This window comes from Sceloporus occidentalis, unplaced genomic scaffold, assembly GCF_023333645.1.
Source record: "Sceloporus occidentalis isolate IW3139 unplaced genomic scaffold, rSceOcc1.0.p SCAF_7, whole genome shotgun sequence".
In the NCBI taxonomy this organism is placed as follows: Eukaryota; Metazoa; Chordata; class Lepidosauria; order Squamata; family Phrynosomatidae; genus Sceloporus; species Sceloporus occidentalis.
In genome coordinates, this window is record NW_028316987.1 from 77176924 (window position 1) to 77194317 (window position 17394).

Sequence of the window (17394 nt, forward strand, 5' to 3'; positions counted from 1 at the left end):
AGCTGCTTGGACTCCTTAATAACTCTCTTGGGAAACCCTTGCAGGTTTTGCATTGGGAGGTCCCAGTACAAGGGAGGTCAGTGGTTTGAAACTGCAGGCTTCTCCAGTTTGAGTGTTTCTCCTGTCTGCTTTCTGAAATCCAACTGCAGCTATTCATTCATTTCTAATCTGTTTCTCTGTCCAATTCATGTGACTTCCTTGCCTGTTTCCTTTCTAAACAGTTGGATCAGTATTCATCACAATTTTCCTAGAGAGTTCTTGGAAAGGTTTACCTAAGAGCTGCTGGGACATCATTCTGCAAAAACTCTTGCTTCTTGGGTTTGCCTTGTACCATTATGTTCTTGAAACCAGTTATACGCCAGACCACTATACCCCTGACAAGGCATCATTTCTGAGCAACTCTAGCAGTTCCTTAAAGCACTGTTGTATGTAAGCCAATTTTGGTCTCCTACAAAACTGATTACTTGTGTAATTTATACTGGAATATATTTCTAGACCTTGATTACTGTTTAGGGCAGTTGCTTGTTTAACCAACAAGGTTTTAATACAAGCGATCATTTTAAACATCTCCTGGGCTACCAGGGTTAAATCTGCTTTGTTGCCGAGATAATAATTCTAAATGAAGTCTCTCTTTTACATGCTAACAATCTTAATCTAGAGCAAGCCATTTCTGTACTCTAATAATTTGATATTGAATATTTCCAGGGTAAACAAACCCCAGACTTATTCAAAGACACATGCACACACCCTCAACATCTGTTTCTTATATCTATCATCCTTTTTGTTACGCCACAATATGCCAGGGCTCTTGAAAAGTCTGACTGCATCTCCTGCCAACTGAGACCACATACACAAATGTAAACACTGTTATACTGACTATATTTATTGTGCTCCCTGGTAAGATTACAGGTTTCAAGTCATACAAAGCACAATCTCATCTTTTCTGAAAACCACAATTCAACTCTTTTAAACTTAAGCATTAAAAAAGTTACAAACTGCTTCAATAAATAGTATTGTAAATCAGGGACTCAAGCTACATCTGGTTCATTTTCTTAAAAAATGATATTTTAGTGGATAAGACTCAAAGTCTTAACAAAGAAAGCTACATTTGAAGTCAAATAAAAGGCAACAGGAAAATCTAAGAAAATATGAATTATGGCAGTTGTACAAGATCACTAATGTACAAGTATACACTCATGCAAACACATGTAAATGGATGGGTTTCATAACAGACGTTTGTAAAAAAAAACCTTATCCTATTGAAATAATTATTTTGAGTTATTAATCAGAGAAATTTGCATGAAACATACAGCTTTGGTGTCTTCATTGAAAAATTTGAATAGCAGACGGGAAACAGATCAGGAGTCAGGGTCGTGTTGTGGTTTAAGCACTGGACTAGACACTGGAGACCTGAGATCAAATCCCAGCTCAGTCATGGAAACTCACTGGGTGATTTTAGGAAAGTAACATTCTCTCAGCCTCAGAGGAAGGCAGGCAAACCCCTTCTGAACAAATGTTGCCACGAAAACCCTGTGACAGGTTCACCTTAAGTGAAAAATGACTCAAAGGCACACAATAGCAGCAGACTGTTATAAGAAGCATTTACACTGAGATAAGGAAATCATGCTTCAACTTACTGGGCAACTCTTGACAGAAATGTTAGTTTCCTTGATTGTGAAGCTTATCTTTTTTGTTTCGTTTGTGCTGCTGTACCTGATAAACTCTCCTTTCTAAATGGTGAGAGGCATCTCAGCAAGATTTACCAGCCCATCTATTTAATTTAAAATTATAGTGCAAAAAATTAATTTATTTCCCTGAGAGTTAATAATAGTTCCAGCACTCTGAAATAGTTAATGAGACACCATGTATACTGGAGGTTAACATCCTTATAGGGAGACAGCATTTATTGTAAATTTGGATACCTTCGGAATATTAACTTGCTAACATTTTCTAATAACATCATAGGTCCAAAACTCACTGCAAAAATAATTCAGTTTGAGATTGCTTTAACTGCCCTGTCTCAATGCTACAGAATTCTAGGAACTGTAGTTTTGTGAGACACTTAGCCTTCTCTCACACAGAGCTCTGGTGCCACAATAAACTACAATTTCCAAGATTCCCTAGCACTAAGCCAGGGTAGTTAAAGCAGTCTCAGACTGGATTATTTCAGCAGTGTGTTTTGGATCCTTGTCAGTTTTTCAGGGGGGCAATCTTTCTTCATGTTCATCATTAAAAGGAGAAAAATTTCCTAGTCAAAGGAGGAAGATGGGAAATTATACTAAAAGGCTAGTGATTTTTCTTATCCAGAAATTCATTTTTCTGAACTCAATCACAGATCAAATATTCTAAAATATTACACTTGCCTTTTAAAAACCTTAAAAGAGTACTTTTTGGCTCTGGACTTCAGACTAATATCAAGAATACTTCCTACAGTGAAAAGAACTCAGAAAGATCAAAAGTGCAATTCAGTTAGAGAAGAATTGCCAAAAACGGCAGTATTTCATCCCAATCTATCAGTAGCACCTTTTGTCACTCTTAAACAAGGTGACCTTTGTTTTAAACCTTAATTTGTGTTGATGTTGGTGCTTTTGTTCATACCACATTTTAGTATGAAGCTGGATACAGGAGCAATAGGGTCTGAGCAGTGGAGTACTCTTGAGGTTTTATTCCTGCCAACTGGCTGTTTGGATTTCTTTGCTGATTTATGATCCAGCATCACTGTTAGGCTAATACAAAAATTACATCTGATAACCTTCAATACTTTGTGAGATACGATGTGGCAGCAATTCAATCTATGCATGCCTTTCTACCACTGCCCCATTCACAAATGGCCCTGTTCACATACACCAAGTTTACACTCCTGCCCCATCTTGCCACTGGGTGACAGCCAAAACATGGAAACAAGCACCCCTTTCAAGAAAGTGGAATCAGTCACTGTGCCATTCTATGAATATCAAGTGTTTTAGGCAAGATAGAACAGGAAGAGGAGGAGGTAGAGGAGGAGATCGCTATCTCCTGTCAACCTTGGTTGTACATAAGCAAAAAACTGTATCACATCCTTGAGGAGGCTTCCCCCCAGATAGAGTAAAAGCAAGTGCTGATCTGAACATTTTCCTGGAACATTTCTCATGAAATTTAAATGTTGAGGTCTCAAACTGTACAAGCTTTACATTATACAAGTCAAACATCAATAGTGCTCTTAATAAAATAACAGCTTCTTCAATTCACACTCTTAGTGTGCAGTGCTGGCAAAAAAAAATAGTTTGGTATTTGTTTAGTTTCCATGTACAACTACTAAAACATTCAGTTTAACTGGTACTGCAGGAGAGCACTCTTATAGTGCCAAGTATACCATTTTTTAAAAAAAAACCTGGATGTGCAGAAACATTAGAAAACATACTTCACCCCAAAGCACCTTAAAATATAAAATACAGTTTAGAAAGATTCAGATATTATCTAAGAGAGAATCAGGGGGCCCATTTAGTGGCAGAACAGGAATTTGCATGCAGAAGGTCTGCCATCTCTGCCTGAAATAGATGTCTCCCTTGAGATCTTGAAAGAAGTAGCTGTTCCTGTTCTGATTGGAGTAGGCTAGCCTTCACCAGTGTGGTGCCCTCCAGCTGATAACACTGGTTTGAGTTCATGGGAGTTATAATCCAGCACATCTGCATGGCACCAAGTAAGAGAATACTGGAGCAGGCTATGCCTACCTTTGGAAGTATTCCCTGGATAAATATAGTAACATTTTTAAAGTGGATCTGTGGACAGGACCACAGGTATCTGTTAGGTTTGATTCATCAGTGTTGAGGTCCAATCCCTGAGTACTTTTGATTTGTAGGTGTGTGCAGGATCCATTAAAGCAAATTTTCTCAAACTGTCTATATCCTCACCCCCTCCCCAGATATTGCATTATGACTCCCATCAAGGAAGCAATCATGGTCATGCTGAATGGGATTAAGGAGGTTGTAGTCCAACAAATTTGGTTGGCAAAGACTGCAGAACGAACTAAACTAAACAGAACTAAGCTAAACAAACTGAAGGTCTAACTAATTAGAAGGCAGCTTCATATGTTTATCAGGCCTGAGTCTTCTCAATTTTGAAAGTTACTATTTTTATCTAAGAATTAAATACAGTAATTTATTTATTTTTAAAAACTCCCTGTGAAACTGAAAGTTGACATCCACATAAAATATGATTGTTATTTTAATCCCCAAAAGTGTCAGACGCTGAGTGGTGTACGGATACATCAATTAATAGAAACAAACGATCTTACCAATAATATCTCTCTATTTAATCTAGTTTTTTTTAAAAAAAGTATTTCTGGATAGATAAAAAGGCCAAGATACAAAGTAGCTTGGATTTCTGAAGCTCTGTGTTTCAAACAATAGTTTTCCCTCACCCCACCCCACGTTACATAATAAAATGCTTTTGAAACACTGGAATTTTACAAAGCAGTTTCTGACATCACATGAAAGCATGCCATTTAAATAACATTTTAAAAAATTCTACCAGGCAAAGCTAAAGGTGCTATTTAGATTTTGGCCATTTTATTCCCTTATAAGAAACAGTGACAGAGAATCTGTGAAAACATAAAAGCAGTAAAACTACTGAAGTTTCATTCTAATGCTTATATTGTTTGATTCTGGGTTATATAAGTGTGTCTGCAATAACCAATGCAATTTTTGCCTGAAACAGATGGGTAAAAAGCAGAGCCTTCAGGCTGATTCAGGAGTGTGGCATGCAGATGGCACATACCCCCAGGTTGACCAGAAGCTGCACCGAGGCCAGCTAACATGGCCCAAACACAGTCGTGGTCCCATGCCGATCAGGGCTCGCTCATGACTGGAGCTACTAGAGGCTGCTCCAAGCCATTTGTCTGCTTAAGTTCAAAGCCTGAACTGGACAGGAATGGGGTTGTACAACAGCCAATGTTTATCTACTAGGACAGGTAAACAGAATCTCTCTCCAAAATCTTTTAGTGAGTGTGCATGAACAGAAAACAGAGAGAAAAGGAGAACTCAGATTACCCTGCCTCACCAGCTACATCCAGCATATCAAAACGCATAGATCTTTAAGTCTGGCCCTCTTATGATGGAAATCATAAGTGAAAGCGGGGGAAAGAAAAATATCATCCCTGATGCATTTTTTTGGAAAAATTCTTTCAGGTGGTCTGAAAAAGCTTCAACATGCTGCTGCTGTTGTTGTTTCAGAAGGCTTACCTGATCAACATGTGCATATTGTTAGTTTTGAATAAAAGGTTTGCTGAAACATGCTGAACTACTCTTATTATTTGTGGTGTGGGACCCTATCCTGATACTTCTCATCCTATTTCTACCTCTGGTATCAGATTTTTCTGTTTAAAGAAGTAATGCCCAGGAACACATCAACTATGCTAACTGAGGTATACTTGTATTCAGTTCTGTGATAAGCATGTTAAGCATCATATGGGTGTGTGTATATATAAATAGGCTATACCACCATGTGCACAACTTTTTTTTTTTAAAAAAAAGAAAAACTTACATCATATTCTCAGGTTCTGTTGCACACGATCCCACTGCTTTAGTAACATTCACAAGAAGAGCCTGATTGGTTCCTGTGAGTAAAGCAACAAGTGGTGGGATGCCACCACATCTCCGTATAATGCTCCGATTAGCTTGTTCTTGGCAACATTCTCCTAGAGCTCCAACAACATTCACAAGAACTTCCTCTGGTTGATCTGTTAGTAGCCCAACTAAAGTTTCTATAGCTTTGTACTCCCGGAATCTAATTAAAAAATGATAAAATATTGTTTCATTAGAAGTATATTTCCAGAAAACATTGTTCACGTTCCAAAAATAACAAACTGGGAATAATTTTTTTTCGAATCCAGACTTAGCCTGCATTCACACTGCAAATAATCCAGTTTGACAGCACTTTAACAGTTCTGGCTCAGTACTATGGAATTCTGGGAATTGTAGTTTCATGAGACATTTAGCCTTCTCTGTCAGAGAACACTGGTTCCACAACAAACTACAGTTTCCAAAATTCCACAGAATTGAGTCATGGAAGTTATAGTGATGTCAAACTGGATTATTTCTGTAGTGCATATGTCGCCCTAGTTACAGTTAGAATAGAAAATCAAGAAGTCATGGCTAAATGAGATCCCACTGATTTCAGTGAGTCTGCTTTAAGTATGACTAAATATGGATCCAAAATCAAAGTTGTACATTTGACTGTATTTCTCTTATACTTTCTAGGTGCAAATCTACACTAAAAGTTCAACTGTCATTACTTCCTTAAAATCCCAGGAAATCTATTTTTTTCTAAAGATACTGAGAAATTCAGCAGAAATTTCTTAGACTTTTCTGCCATTCCAAGAATTTTTCAGTTCGTACAGTTTTTAATCTGAGCTGAAGTTGGACTATACACACACACACATACCGTATATACTTGATTATAAGTCGCCTCATGTATATGTCAAGGGCAGGTTTTGGTGCCAAAATGATGGATTTTGCCATGGCCCATGGATAAGTCGAGGGCAAAACTTGGAGGCTCCTTCAGGGTATTATGTGTACACGCAGCAATGGAGGCTTTTTGCTTCAGTGTTTCAACTTTGGTTTTACCCTTGACTCCCTAGACAGCAGCAGCCAGCGCGGGTGGGAAAGGGACTCTGTTTAACAGCAATCAATCACCCAGGATTCTGTCTGCATGGCTCAAGAGAAAAAGAAACTCTCTCCTGACCGCATGGGGAAGCCTGAAACAGCTGGTATCACATTACCATACTGACTCATAAATAAGTCGACCTGAGATTTTGGGGTTAATTTTGGGGCATACATCTTTAGACTTATAGTCGAGTATATATGGTATATATAGTCCAGACAACACAATTATAATTGCCATTTTTTCCAGATATATATCTACATTCATGTGGGTTAGCAGTATGTTTTAACAAAACAAGACAAGGTGGTATTCTTATAAATCTAGAATAACCAAGGGCAGAGCCAAGATGGTGGAGCAGTGAGTCGCAAACTACTGTAGCGGGTGGTTTGGGACATCAATCTGTGGGCAAACAGCTTGTCTCTTTGGAAGATTGAGGCTTGAATAACTGGCTATTAATCCCCTTGATAAGGGGGGTTCAGATGGGCCATCTGGGGTCCTTACAGGAAAAAGATTGAGTCTGATTCCAGAAGGGATTGAGACATCTCCTCTGAGACAATAAAGGATGAAGGCACCCGCGTTCGCAGAGTGAGGCTGGAAACAGCAAAGCTCTACCAAGCTCCTTTTTATTCCTTTCAGTTGTGGGGGAGAGAGATAGACCTGAAAGAACTTGTTACCAAGGGAAGATCCTCAATTTTTTGAATCCATACTGGTAATGAAGAGAAGTCTATGCTCTTAAAGTAAAGAGCAAGACACAAGGATTAAAGAGACATAGAGGGGAGTGTACAAAAGAGGAGCGACAGGGAGCAGAGAGGAGCTGAGAGCGGAGAGGAGCAAGAGAGAGCGAGAGAAAGAAAGGAGATGAAGGCGGCAATAGAAGTGTTGGCTATGGAGGTGAAGAGGACTAAAGGAGTCTAGGACGAGAAACAGATGACAGTAGACCTGGAGGAGAAGTAGACGAAGGAAAGCCAGGAGGAGAAGCAGACGACACCAGATAAGAATTAGAAGCAGACGGAGAGGCTGGAAAGGAAGAGGGGACAGTTTGGAAAAGTAGAATAGAGGCGGTGGAGAGATTGGGGTGAAGACACGAAGGTTGGGGGAGATTAGAAGAGGAAGATATAAAGACGGAGTAAAGAGGAGCGAAAATAAAATTAAAATAAGGAGAAAGACTTACAGTGGAGCATTTTCAAGGTCAGGAAGCACATGTTATCTAGCATAAACAATAAAATATAAAGGAAGTGCGCAAGAAAGGCAAGATGGAAGAAGAAGTAAAAGAGAGGGAGGAAGAAAAATAAGAAACAACTATAAGAGGGAAGACTATAGTAAAGGCAACAGTGCCACCGTAAAGGCGGAGGACAAAATTACAGTAAAGTCAATTTTAGTGCAAAAATATGACGTCAACATTTACATAAATAATAATGAGAGGGATGTCTAACAGAGAGAAAGATAAAAAGTCACCACAGTGGCAAGAACCCAAACAAGGTTTAATAAGAAGAGTTTCTCAAGAATTTAAACCATCAGACCCAAATTTTAAATTGTTAGAAGCTATTCAAAGGACTGAAATTAATATAAGACAAGAAATCAAGGATTCAAGAAACGAACTGAGACAGGATTTTAAGGAAGACATAGAGGAGGTAAAAGAAGCAATAAAAGGAATATCAGAAGCAGTGAAAGATGTGAAAAGAAGAGTAGGAAAACTTGCAAAGTGGAAAAGACGACAAAGTTAGTAATTCAAGAACGCCAACAGGAAAGAACCTCAAATATGTTAAGAGAAATAAAGGACAGGAAAAAAGTATTAAAATTAGAGGTCTAAAAGAAAAGATGAATGAGGACTTGTATGAATGTCTGGTGCCAGCTCTTGCGGAAATGATAGACAGCACCCCTGAATATCTGGACTTGGACATCAATAAAATCTTCCGAATTAACTCTTCAGCGGCAAGAAACAGAAACCTTCCTAGGGATGTAGTAGTTTATTTCATCAGAGAAAGAATCAAGGACAAAATCATTCAAGCAAATTATAAGAAGAAATTGGTAATTGATGGAAAAGAGATAATGATCTACAAAGATGTGCCCAGTGAAATGTTAAGGAAAAGAAGAGAGTACATGACCTTGACGAGAATGTTACAGATGAAAAATATTAGATACAGGTGGGAACCCAGTGAAGGAGTGTAATTTAATTGGAGGCAAAAACTGTATAAAATTGACTCGATTGAAAAAGCCAAAAGGTTTTATAATAGATGGTTTAGAGAGGATAAGACTGGAAAAGAGAAGGAACAAGAGGAAGAAAAGAAAAGAGACAGAGAAAAGGATAGAGACATAGACAAAGTAAAAGATCAGGAATCCCAAATTGGCGCAACAGGGGGAAGAGAAGTTTGCCTGCCAACGAGTTTAGAGATGGAAGCAGTGATTGACGATGACAATGAGGAGGTAAACCTAGAAGAAGACCCAATGTTGGGATCATAAGAGGACTGATATATAAGTTTAAAATTATAACATAACACAGAAAATGAAATTCCTTTCCTGTAACGTAAAAGGGGTATAAAAGAAACCAGATTTTTCACATATTAGAAAAAGAAAAGGTGGATGTAATTGACATTCAGGAAACAAAAATAAAGAAAAAAGAGGAAAAATACCTGAAAAACCCTAAATTAGGACAAGTGTTTATAAGTGCGGGGGATAAAAGAAAGGGGGAAACGGCAATATATGTCAATAATCCCATTACAGCAAAAGAGATTATAAATGACATAGAGGGAAGAGTAATCGGTATAGAAATTAGTTTAAAAGAAACAAAAACTTTAAGTGTATATGCCCCTACTGAAGGGAAAAGTAAAATTTTCAAAAAAACTTCTAAACAAAATTAAAGACCGGAATTATGAACAGTTTGTTTTCATGGGAGATTGGAATGGTGTACTTGACCCAACAGTTGATAGATTCTCCAGGAAAGGAATTTCAGAAAAACAAGGAAAATTACCAGACTCTTTCTTTAAACTTAAAGATTTTCTTTCCTTAATAGACCCATGGAGATACAAACATAAAGATGAAAGACACTACACTTTTTACTCAAGTCCCCAAAATTTGAGGTCAAGAATAGATATGTTCGTTATTTCAAAAGACCTGATAAAAGAAATTAAAGAGGTTAAAATAAAACCCAATAAAATTTCGGATCATAATCAAATTTTACTGGACATTGAACACATAAGACAAGAATATTTTTGGAAGTTAGACGAGAACTTGCTGAATGATGAAAACATAAGGAAACAAGTGAAAGAAGAACTAATTTGGTTCTGTAAAATAAATAAAGACGATGAAGTAAAGATGAAAACAATATGGGACGCATCAAAAGCGTTCATTAGAGGCTTCCTGATAAAGAAAAAAGCTGAGAAAAATAAAATAAAGAAAAAGGAAATAGAAGAAATTTCAAAGAAAATACAGGAATAGGAAGAGAGACTAGTTAGACATCCAGATAGTAGTAAAGCAAAAAACAAATTACAGATATTAAAAAAACCAATTAGAGGGTAAAATGTCAGAGGAATTGAGTAAAAAATTAAGATTTATAAAACAAAAGCAATTCGAATGGGGAAATAAAATTGGAAATTGGTTGGCCTACAAAGTTAGAAAGAAAAAGGAAAAAAGTATAATAAATGTTATTCATGAGGGAGGAGTGACCTATACAGGACAGAAAGAAATTAGAAATATATTCTTTAAATACTATGAGGAATTGTACAGAGAGACTACAGATAAAAAACAACACAATGAGAAAGTAATAGATTACTTAAAGGGGATCAAAAAAACAAAATGTAATGAAGAAATACTGAATATGTTGAATAGAGAAATTACGGTGGGAGAGATAAATGAGACTATAGATAAAATGAAAGAGGGAAAGGCCCCGGTACCGGATGGGTTTTCAAAAGGATATTATAAAAACTTCAAAGAGGAATTAATAGGCCCATTAAAAGATATGTTTAACGAAATACAAAGTAATGGAATTCCAGAGATGTGGAAAGAAGCAAACATAGTTTTAATTCCAAAGGAGGGCAAAGATTCGACAACTACAAGAAATTATAGACCAATATCTCTTCTAAATTTGGATTATAAAATATTTTCCTCTATATTAGCTGAAAGAATCAAAAAAGTAATAAAGAATTGGATAAAAGAAGACCATTGCGGATTTTTGCCGCAAAGACATATTAAACAAAACATGAGAGCAGTGATAAATTTAATAGAATATTATGAAAAAAGCCCAGGAAAGGAGGCAGCGATGGTTTTCTTAGACGCTGGGAAGGCATTTGATAGGGTGAATTGGCAATTTATAATACAATTAATAAAGAATTTAGATATGGAGGGAAATATAATAAATTGGATGGAGAAAATATATACTAACCAGAGAGCAAGCATAATTATAAATGAGGTCAAAACAGAAGCTTCCCAAATTATTAAAGGAACCAGACAGGGCTGCCCACTATCTCCGCTTTTATTTATAATATGTTTGGAGATATTATGCAATAATATAAGGGAAAATAGCCAAATCAAAGGGGCTAAAATAAGGGGGCAAGAATTTAAAATTCGGGCCTATGCAGGTGATATGGTTTTGATAATTGAGGATCCCATACAGAGAATACCAAGTATTTACGAAACAATATGCAAATATGGTTTATGCGCAGGGTTAGAGATTAATAAAAATAAGTCTGCACTCATGACGTTTAATACAACAAAACAACGGCAAGAACAACTTCAAAAAATATTGGAAATACGAATAGAGAAAAAAAAATATTTAGGCATAACGTTAACAAAAAGAACAGTTGATTTATTTAAAAATAATTATGAAATGAGTTGGAGAGAAATAAAAATGAAGTTAAATAAATGGTCAAAATTAAGGCTTTCCTTCTTAGAGAAAATAGCACTAATTAAGATGAATATATTACCGAAGATTCTTTTTATTTTCCAAAATTTACTGATTATTTTAAACGATTCAAGCTTTGTAAAATGGAGACAGGATTTGGCCAAGTTTATATGGGGAGGAAGGGAAGTAAGAATAAAATGGAATTCCTTAACTGACAGTAAGGAAAGAGGTGGATTAGCGATGCTGGATTTAAAAACATATTACTATGCATGTTGTATGGCATGGATTCAAGAATGGATACAATTAGAGAATAAACAATTGTTAGATCTGGAGGGTTTCAACAACATCTATGGGTGACACGGGTACAGGAAAACAGAAAAAAAATAGACAATTTAATGAAAATATAATTAGAAGATCCCTGTTGAGAGTATGGAAACTATATAAAAAGAAAATATGTTCACAGATACCAGACTGAGTATCACCTCAGGAAGCTTTTTTAATTAGAACTGAAGCTTCTGAAAAGAAATGGCTAAAATATAAAGATATAATATATATGGAAAATCGAAAAATATCCATGAAAAGCCAGGAGGAATTAATGGCGGAATGAATAAACATAAGCTGGTTTCCATATCATCAACTCAAAATTAGGTTTAAGATGCATATGAAACAAGAGGGAATAACACAAATAAAAACGGAATTGGGTAAATCTGGGGAAAAGGGGGAAATGGATTAATTTCAAAATTCTATAAGGTTTGTTTGAAGTTACAACTAGAAGCCACAGATACAATTAAAAGTAACATGATCCAATGGGTGAGAAATATAACACAAAATATTTCATTAACAAACTGGGAAAGGGCATGGGGAAGAAACTTGAAATTTACATCTTGTGTAGATATTAAAGAAAACATTGTGAAAATGCTTTATAGATGGCACCTATCCCCTGAAAAATTAGCGAAAATGAATAAAGGTAAAAATGATAGATGTTGGAAATGCAATGATGGTATAGGATCCTATTATCATATGTGGTGGACATGTCCACGGGTTAAAAATTTTTGGATAGAGTTCCACAAAATAATACAAGATATATTGGGAATTAAGATGGACCTAAAGCCAGAATTGTGCTTATTGAATATAGTAGAGGAAGTGAATGCAAGAAAGAAATTGAAACAAATATTATACTTAATTTCTACAGCAAGAATAATAATTGCAAAGAGATGGAAAGATAATGAAGTCCCGACAATAGATGAATGGTTAATAAAATCCGCTGAGGTTATAGATATGGACAACCTGACAAAATTGCTGAAAGAAGAAGTATATGAGGAAGATAACCTAAGTTGGAAACCCTTTATTGATTTTTGTGAAAAGAGATGGAAAGCATAAATATAAATAAAATCACAGTTAAAAATTAAGTTAAAAATATGATGGTGAAAGGGACATATGGCAACTAGTACAAAGGAAAAATTATAGATATATGGTTGACATATATATGCTTATTATGTTTAAAAATGAAGGATGGTTCTAAGGAATAGATATCGAAGGAGGAACAAAGAAGAGAGCTGAATAAGTGATATGAGAAGATGTGTGTAAGAGACATCTAGGATGGTAAAGAATGATATGCGAGGGGAAAGGGGGGGGGTTGGAAGAGAAGGAATGTGATATACTGTAATGTGAAAATGTAAATATATATGTGTTTTTAGCTCTATAATAAAATCAATAATTTTTTTAAAAAAAATCTAGAATAACCAAATAAAACACACAAACATTCCTTGGGAACTACATGTTTTTCACTATTGAACTGTCAACTACACAGATCATTATGTTAGCATTTTTGTATTTCAGCATGATAAACAGCTGAGTTTGTATGGTTCATTTCAAAGTAAACATGCATAGACATTTGCAGTTAATAAACATGCTTTTGATCATACAGAGCTATATTAAATGCTTAACTGTGCTCAGATAATGTATTTCATTACCAAATCAAATTATCTTAACTTTTACGTATTTCTGTATATTTGTAAAAGCTAAACATACTTGGTCACATTTTCTTCGCTGATTGAACATTTCCAGATTGCCCCTGTCACTGCTGCAAGAAGTTCTTTATTCTCAGAATTAGCAAGTAAAGTAGCAAGAGGTTTTAGGCCTCCATGCTGCCTAACAAGGTCACGTGTTTCCTGATCTTCAGCACACTAAATGTTTTTAGAAAAAGAAAAAAAATTACAAGTGTGCCTGGGAGAGGCCTATTAAACAGTTATAAGTATAAAGTTATGCTGGATAAATCTAATTCTAATGAACCAAATTTTATTTCCTTTTACAATGAAAATAAAAGCAACCCAAAGAAATAGATTGTGCTTAACTTCTATTAAAGTCACTATATTGGGATCAACTTTGATGAAAATAGAGATTGGGAGTGCTGTCAGGGTAGTGTGGCCTGAGGAGGGGTTTGAGGAGGGAAATTGGCCCCTGGCCCCTTCAGTTTTCTGCCCCCTGCATTATAGTGCTTAAACAAATAGTAACATATTCATAGAATCATAGAGTTGGAAGAGACTGCTAGGGCCATCCAGTCCAACCCCTTGCCATGCAGGAAATCTAAATCAAAGTATCCCCGACAGATGGCCATCCAGCCTCTGTTTAAAGACCTCTAAGGAAGGAGACTCCACCACACTCCGAGGGACTTTGTTCCATTGTCGAACAGCCCTTACTGTCAGGAAGTTCCTCCTAATGTTGAGGTGGAATCTCCTTTCCTGTAGCTTGCATCCATTGTTCCGGATCCTAGTCTCTGGAACATTCCCCTATTCTGTCTTCTTCTCCATTATCCTCAGATTGAGCACCCTTTTCCTTTTCTGAGAACACTGAGGCAAAGAAGGTGTTGAGTAATTCTGCCTTTTCTTTGTCCCCTGTTAGCATTTTACCATCTTCTCCATGTAGTGGCCCCACCGTTTCCTTCTTCTTCCTTTTGCTGCGGATATATCCAAAAAAGCCCTTTTTATTGTTTTTAACCTCTCTAGCAAGCCTTAGTTCATTCTGCCCTTTAGCTTTTCTGACTTTACCCATACACAATGCCTGCTATTTCTTTGAATTCCTTTTTCGTGATTTCCCCCTTTTTCGATTTCTTATACATGTTCCGTTTAAAACTTAGCTTAGTTGCAAAGTTCCTTAGTTCCTTAGTCATCCATCCTGGTTTCATGAGACATCTCCCATTTTTTTCCTCAGTGGAACTGTTTGAAATTGTGCCTTCAGTATCTCCCTTTTGAGAAACACCCATCCGTCCTGAACTCCCTTCTCTTTTAGTATTTCTGACCATGGAATCACCCTCAATACTTCTCTAAGTTTATTGAAATCCGCTCTCCTAAAGTCTAGAATGCGTGTCTGACTATGCCTGGCTTCTCCTTTCCACTGTATAACAAACTCCAGGAGAACGTGGTCACTTCCACCTAATGATCCCACCACTTGCACACCATTAACCAAGTCATCTCTGTTGGTTAGGATCAGATCTAAAATAGCTGACCCCCTTGTTGCCTCTTCCACCTTTTGGACAATGAAATTGTCTTTGAGGCAAGTGAGGAATTTGCTAGACCTTGAGGAATTTGCTAGACCTTGAGGATTTTGCTCAATTCCAGCAAATATCAGGATGGTTGAAGTCACCCATCACTACTACATCTCTCCTTTCTGAGTGTGTAGTCATCTGTTCTAGAAAGGCATCATCCAATTCCTCCATCTGACTGGGGGGTCTGTAGTAGACTCCCACCATAACATCCTTGTTGTTTCCCTCCCCTTTAATTTTTATCCAGATGCTCTCCACCTGGCTGCCAGTATTGATTTCCTGAATAATAATAATAATAATAATAATAATAATTTATTTATAGCCGCCCAATCACAAAGAATCTGAGCAGGTTACAACAATAAAATACATCAATTACAATGAAGTTAAAAATCAAACCCTAGACCAGTGGATCTCTTCACTGGTGTAAATATCTCTGACATATAGTGCTATTCCTCCTTCTTTCCTGTTTGGCCTATTTCTCTTTAAAAGGTTATACCCCTCTATTTCTCCATTCCACTTATGATACTCATCCCACCAGGTTTCAGTGATGCCTATTATATCATATTTGCTTTGTTGTACTAGGAAGTCGAGTTCATCTTGCTTATTTCCCATGCTCTGTGCATTAGTATAGAGACATCACAGACCATGGGTCCTCTTTACTTGCTGCCTGTGCAAGTTTTTTTGCCTCCCACTGTTGGGTCCTTGCACTATTTGTCTTGTTTCCTCTATGTCAGTTTGACTATTTTCTCCAGCCCCTTTGCCTTCCTTAATATTGTCTCCTTCCCCCATGAAACTCAGATTAAAGCCCTCCTGATAATTCTTGAGACTGTTGGCAAAAACATTTCTTCCAACTGGTGTGGGATGCAACCCATCCGTTGCAAGAAGTCCCTCCTCATGTAACTGCAGCCCATGATCACTGCACTTCTCCATACATCCCAGACAATGTATAAACTCATGAGTTATGGAATTTTTCAGAAGTTCCATTTTCCAAATAACTGTCCAGTTAGTACTACCATTTATCACAGAACATCCTATGGATGGAACTTGTTCTGTTCCTGGAAGCCTTCCTTACCTTAAAGATTGCACTGGCACAATGCATTTGAAGCTCTTCTTTGTCACTGTTCAGATTTTTTACAAGGTTCTCAATCATCCTCTCTTGCTTGATTGCAGCTCTGTAGCTTGGCTGCAAAGGCAAGTCATTATGTATTATGTTCCATTGGTAAAGAAATAAGAAATATATAAAGTTCCACTAGCAAACAAACTGTTATCATTCAAAAGACAAAGTGCTACTGGAGTATATTTGGAGTAGAAAGCAATACAGTTAAACATCTGGAGTACAGGCAAAAGCACTACATACTGCCCAAAACATGTTTATACAAAACTCTTATAAAGGTTGGAATGACAACATGTGGATCCACTTCAAAGATGACCCCATGGCTCAAGGTGTAAACATAGCAAAAGATGTGAAATGGCACTCAGATTCAAACTTGAGCTATTCATTATACAGTCTTTCTTCTCTCATTTTATCAAAGATCTAAACATTGTAAGTTGATACCTGTCTAATGTAATTAAAGGTCAATATTCCCAGGGGAAAGGCAAAAAATGATTTTTCCTGGATTATTCTTGAAATTTCTTGCATTGAAAGTAAAAGTAAATGAGAATTAAAAGGGCTTAACTGAAGCTACCCCCTATGACGCTAAAAAGATGTTGCAAAAATATTAATCTGCCACTGGGAACAACAGAAACATAATATTTAGCATTGGGACAATGGTTCTTAAAAGATGAGACTGTTCCAGAAACTGTTTGATGGTCTTGAGTACTTTGGCATGCATCACAGGACTTTAACTGGTGGTAATATTTAATGTTTTTCAGACAGACAATGGATATATTTTTATTATATGTGAGAGAAATGAGGAATGGGTCTGTGGAAGTTCTTAGACTCCAACTTCCATCAGCCTTGACTACTGTATACTGTAGTGCTGATTGGAGTTTCATTCCAACCACATCTGGTGGGTCAAAATTTCCCCATCTCTGGTACAGGCAATACCAAGTTGTTTGGTTGTGGTTGTTATTGTCATGTGCCTGCAAGTAATTTCTGACTTATGGCAACCCTAAGGCAAATCTATCATGGGGTTTTCTTGGTAAGAGTTGTTCAGTGCTTGTTCAGTTGCCCAAGGTCACTAGGTGGATATCAATAGCTGAGCATGGATTTGAACCCTGGTTCACTACACCACACTGGTGCTCAAGTTTGGATCAAACGTAAAATCAGCATAAATCCATGGTCATAATGCTGTTGAAGATTATACATGACTAAGTTCTCCTACAGAAGCACTTGAACATTTCAGTCTGATGTGAGACAGATCCATTCATTTCAAGG

At 36.8% G+C, this 17394-nt stretch overlaps 1 protein-coding gene across 4 annotated transcripts in view; it reads right to left on the minus strand.

Annotated features, from left to right (window-relative positions):
* The window catches only part of LOC149309995 (outer dynein arm-docking complex subunit 2-like), a 114566-nt gene that overhangs the window by 43861 nt on the left and 53311 nt on the right, over positions 1–17394 (minus strand). For all 4 annotated transcript variants that reach the window (XM_089533434.1, XM_089533435.1, XM_089533436.1 and 1 more), the window contains exons 14-16: positions 16090–16200; positions 13508–13662; positions 5521–5763 (exon numbers count right to left, since the gene is read on the minus strand). In XM_089533434.1, the coding sequence (XP_089389560.1) occupies positions 5521–5763; positions 13508–13662; positions 16090–16200 (509 nt within the window). The remainder of the gene's footprint in view (positions 1–5520; positions 5764–13507; positions 13663–16089; positions 16201–17394) is intronic.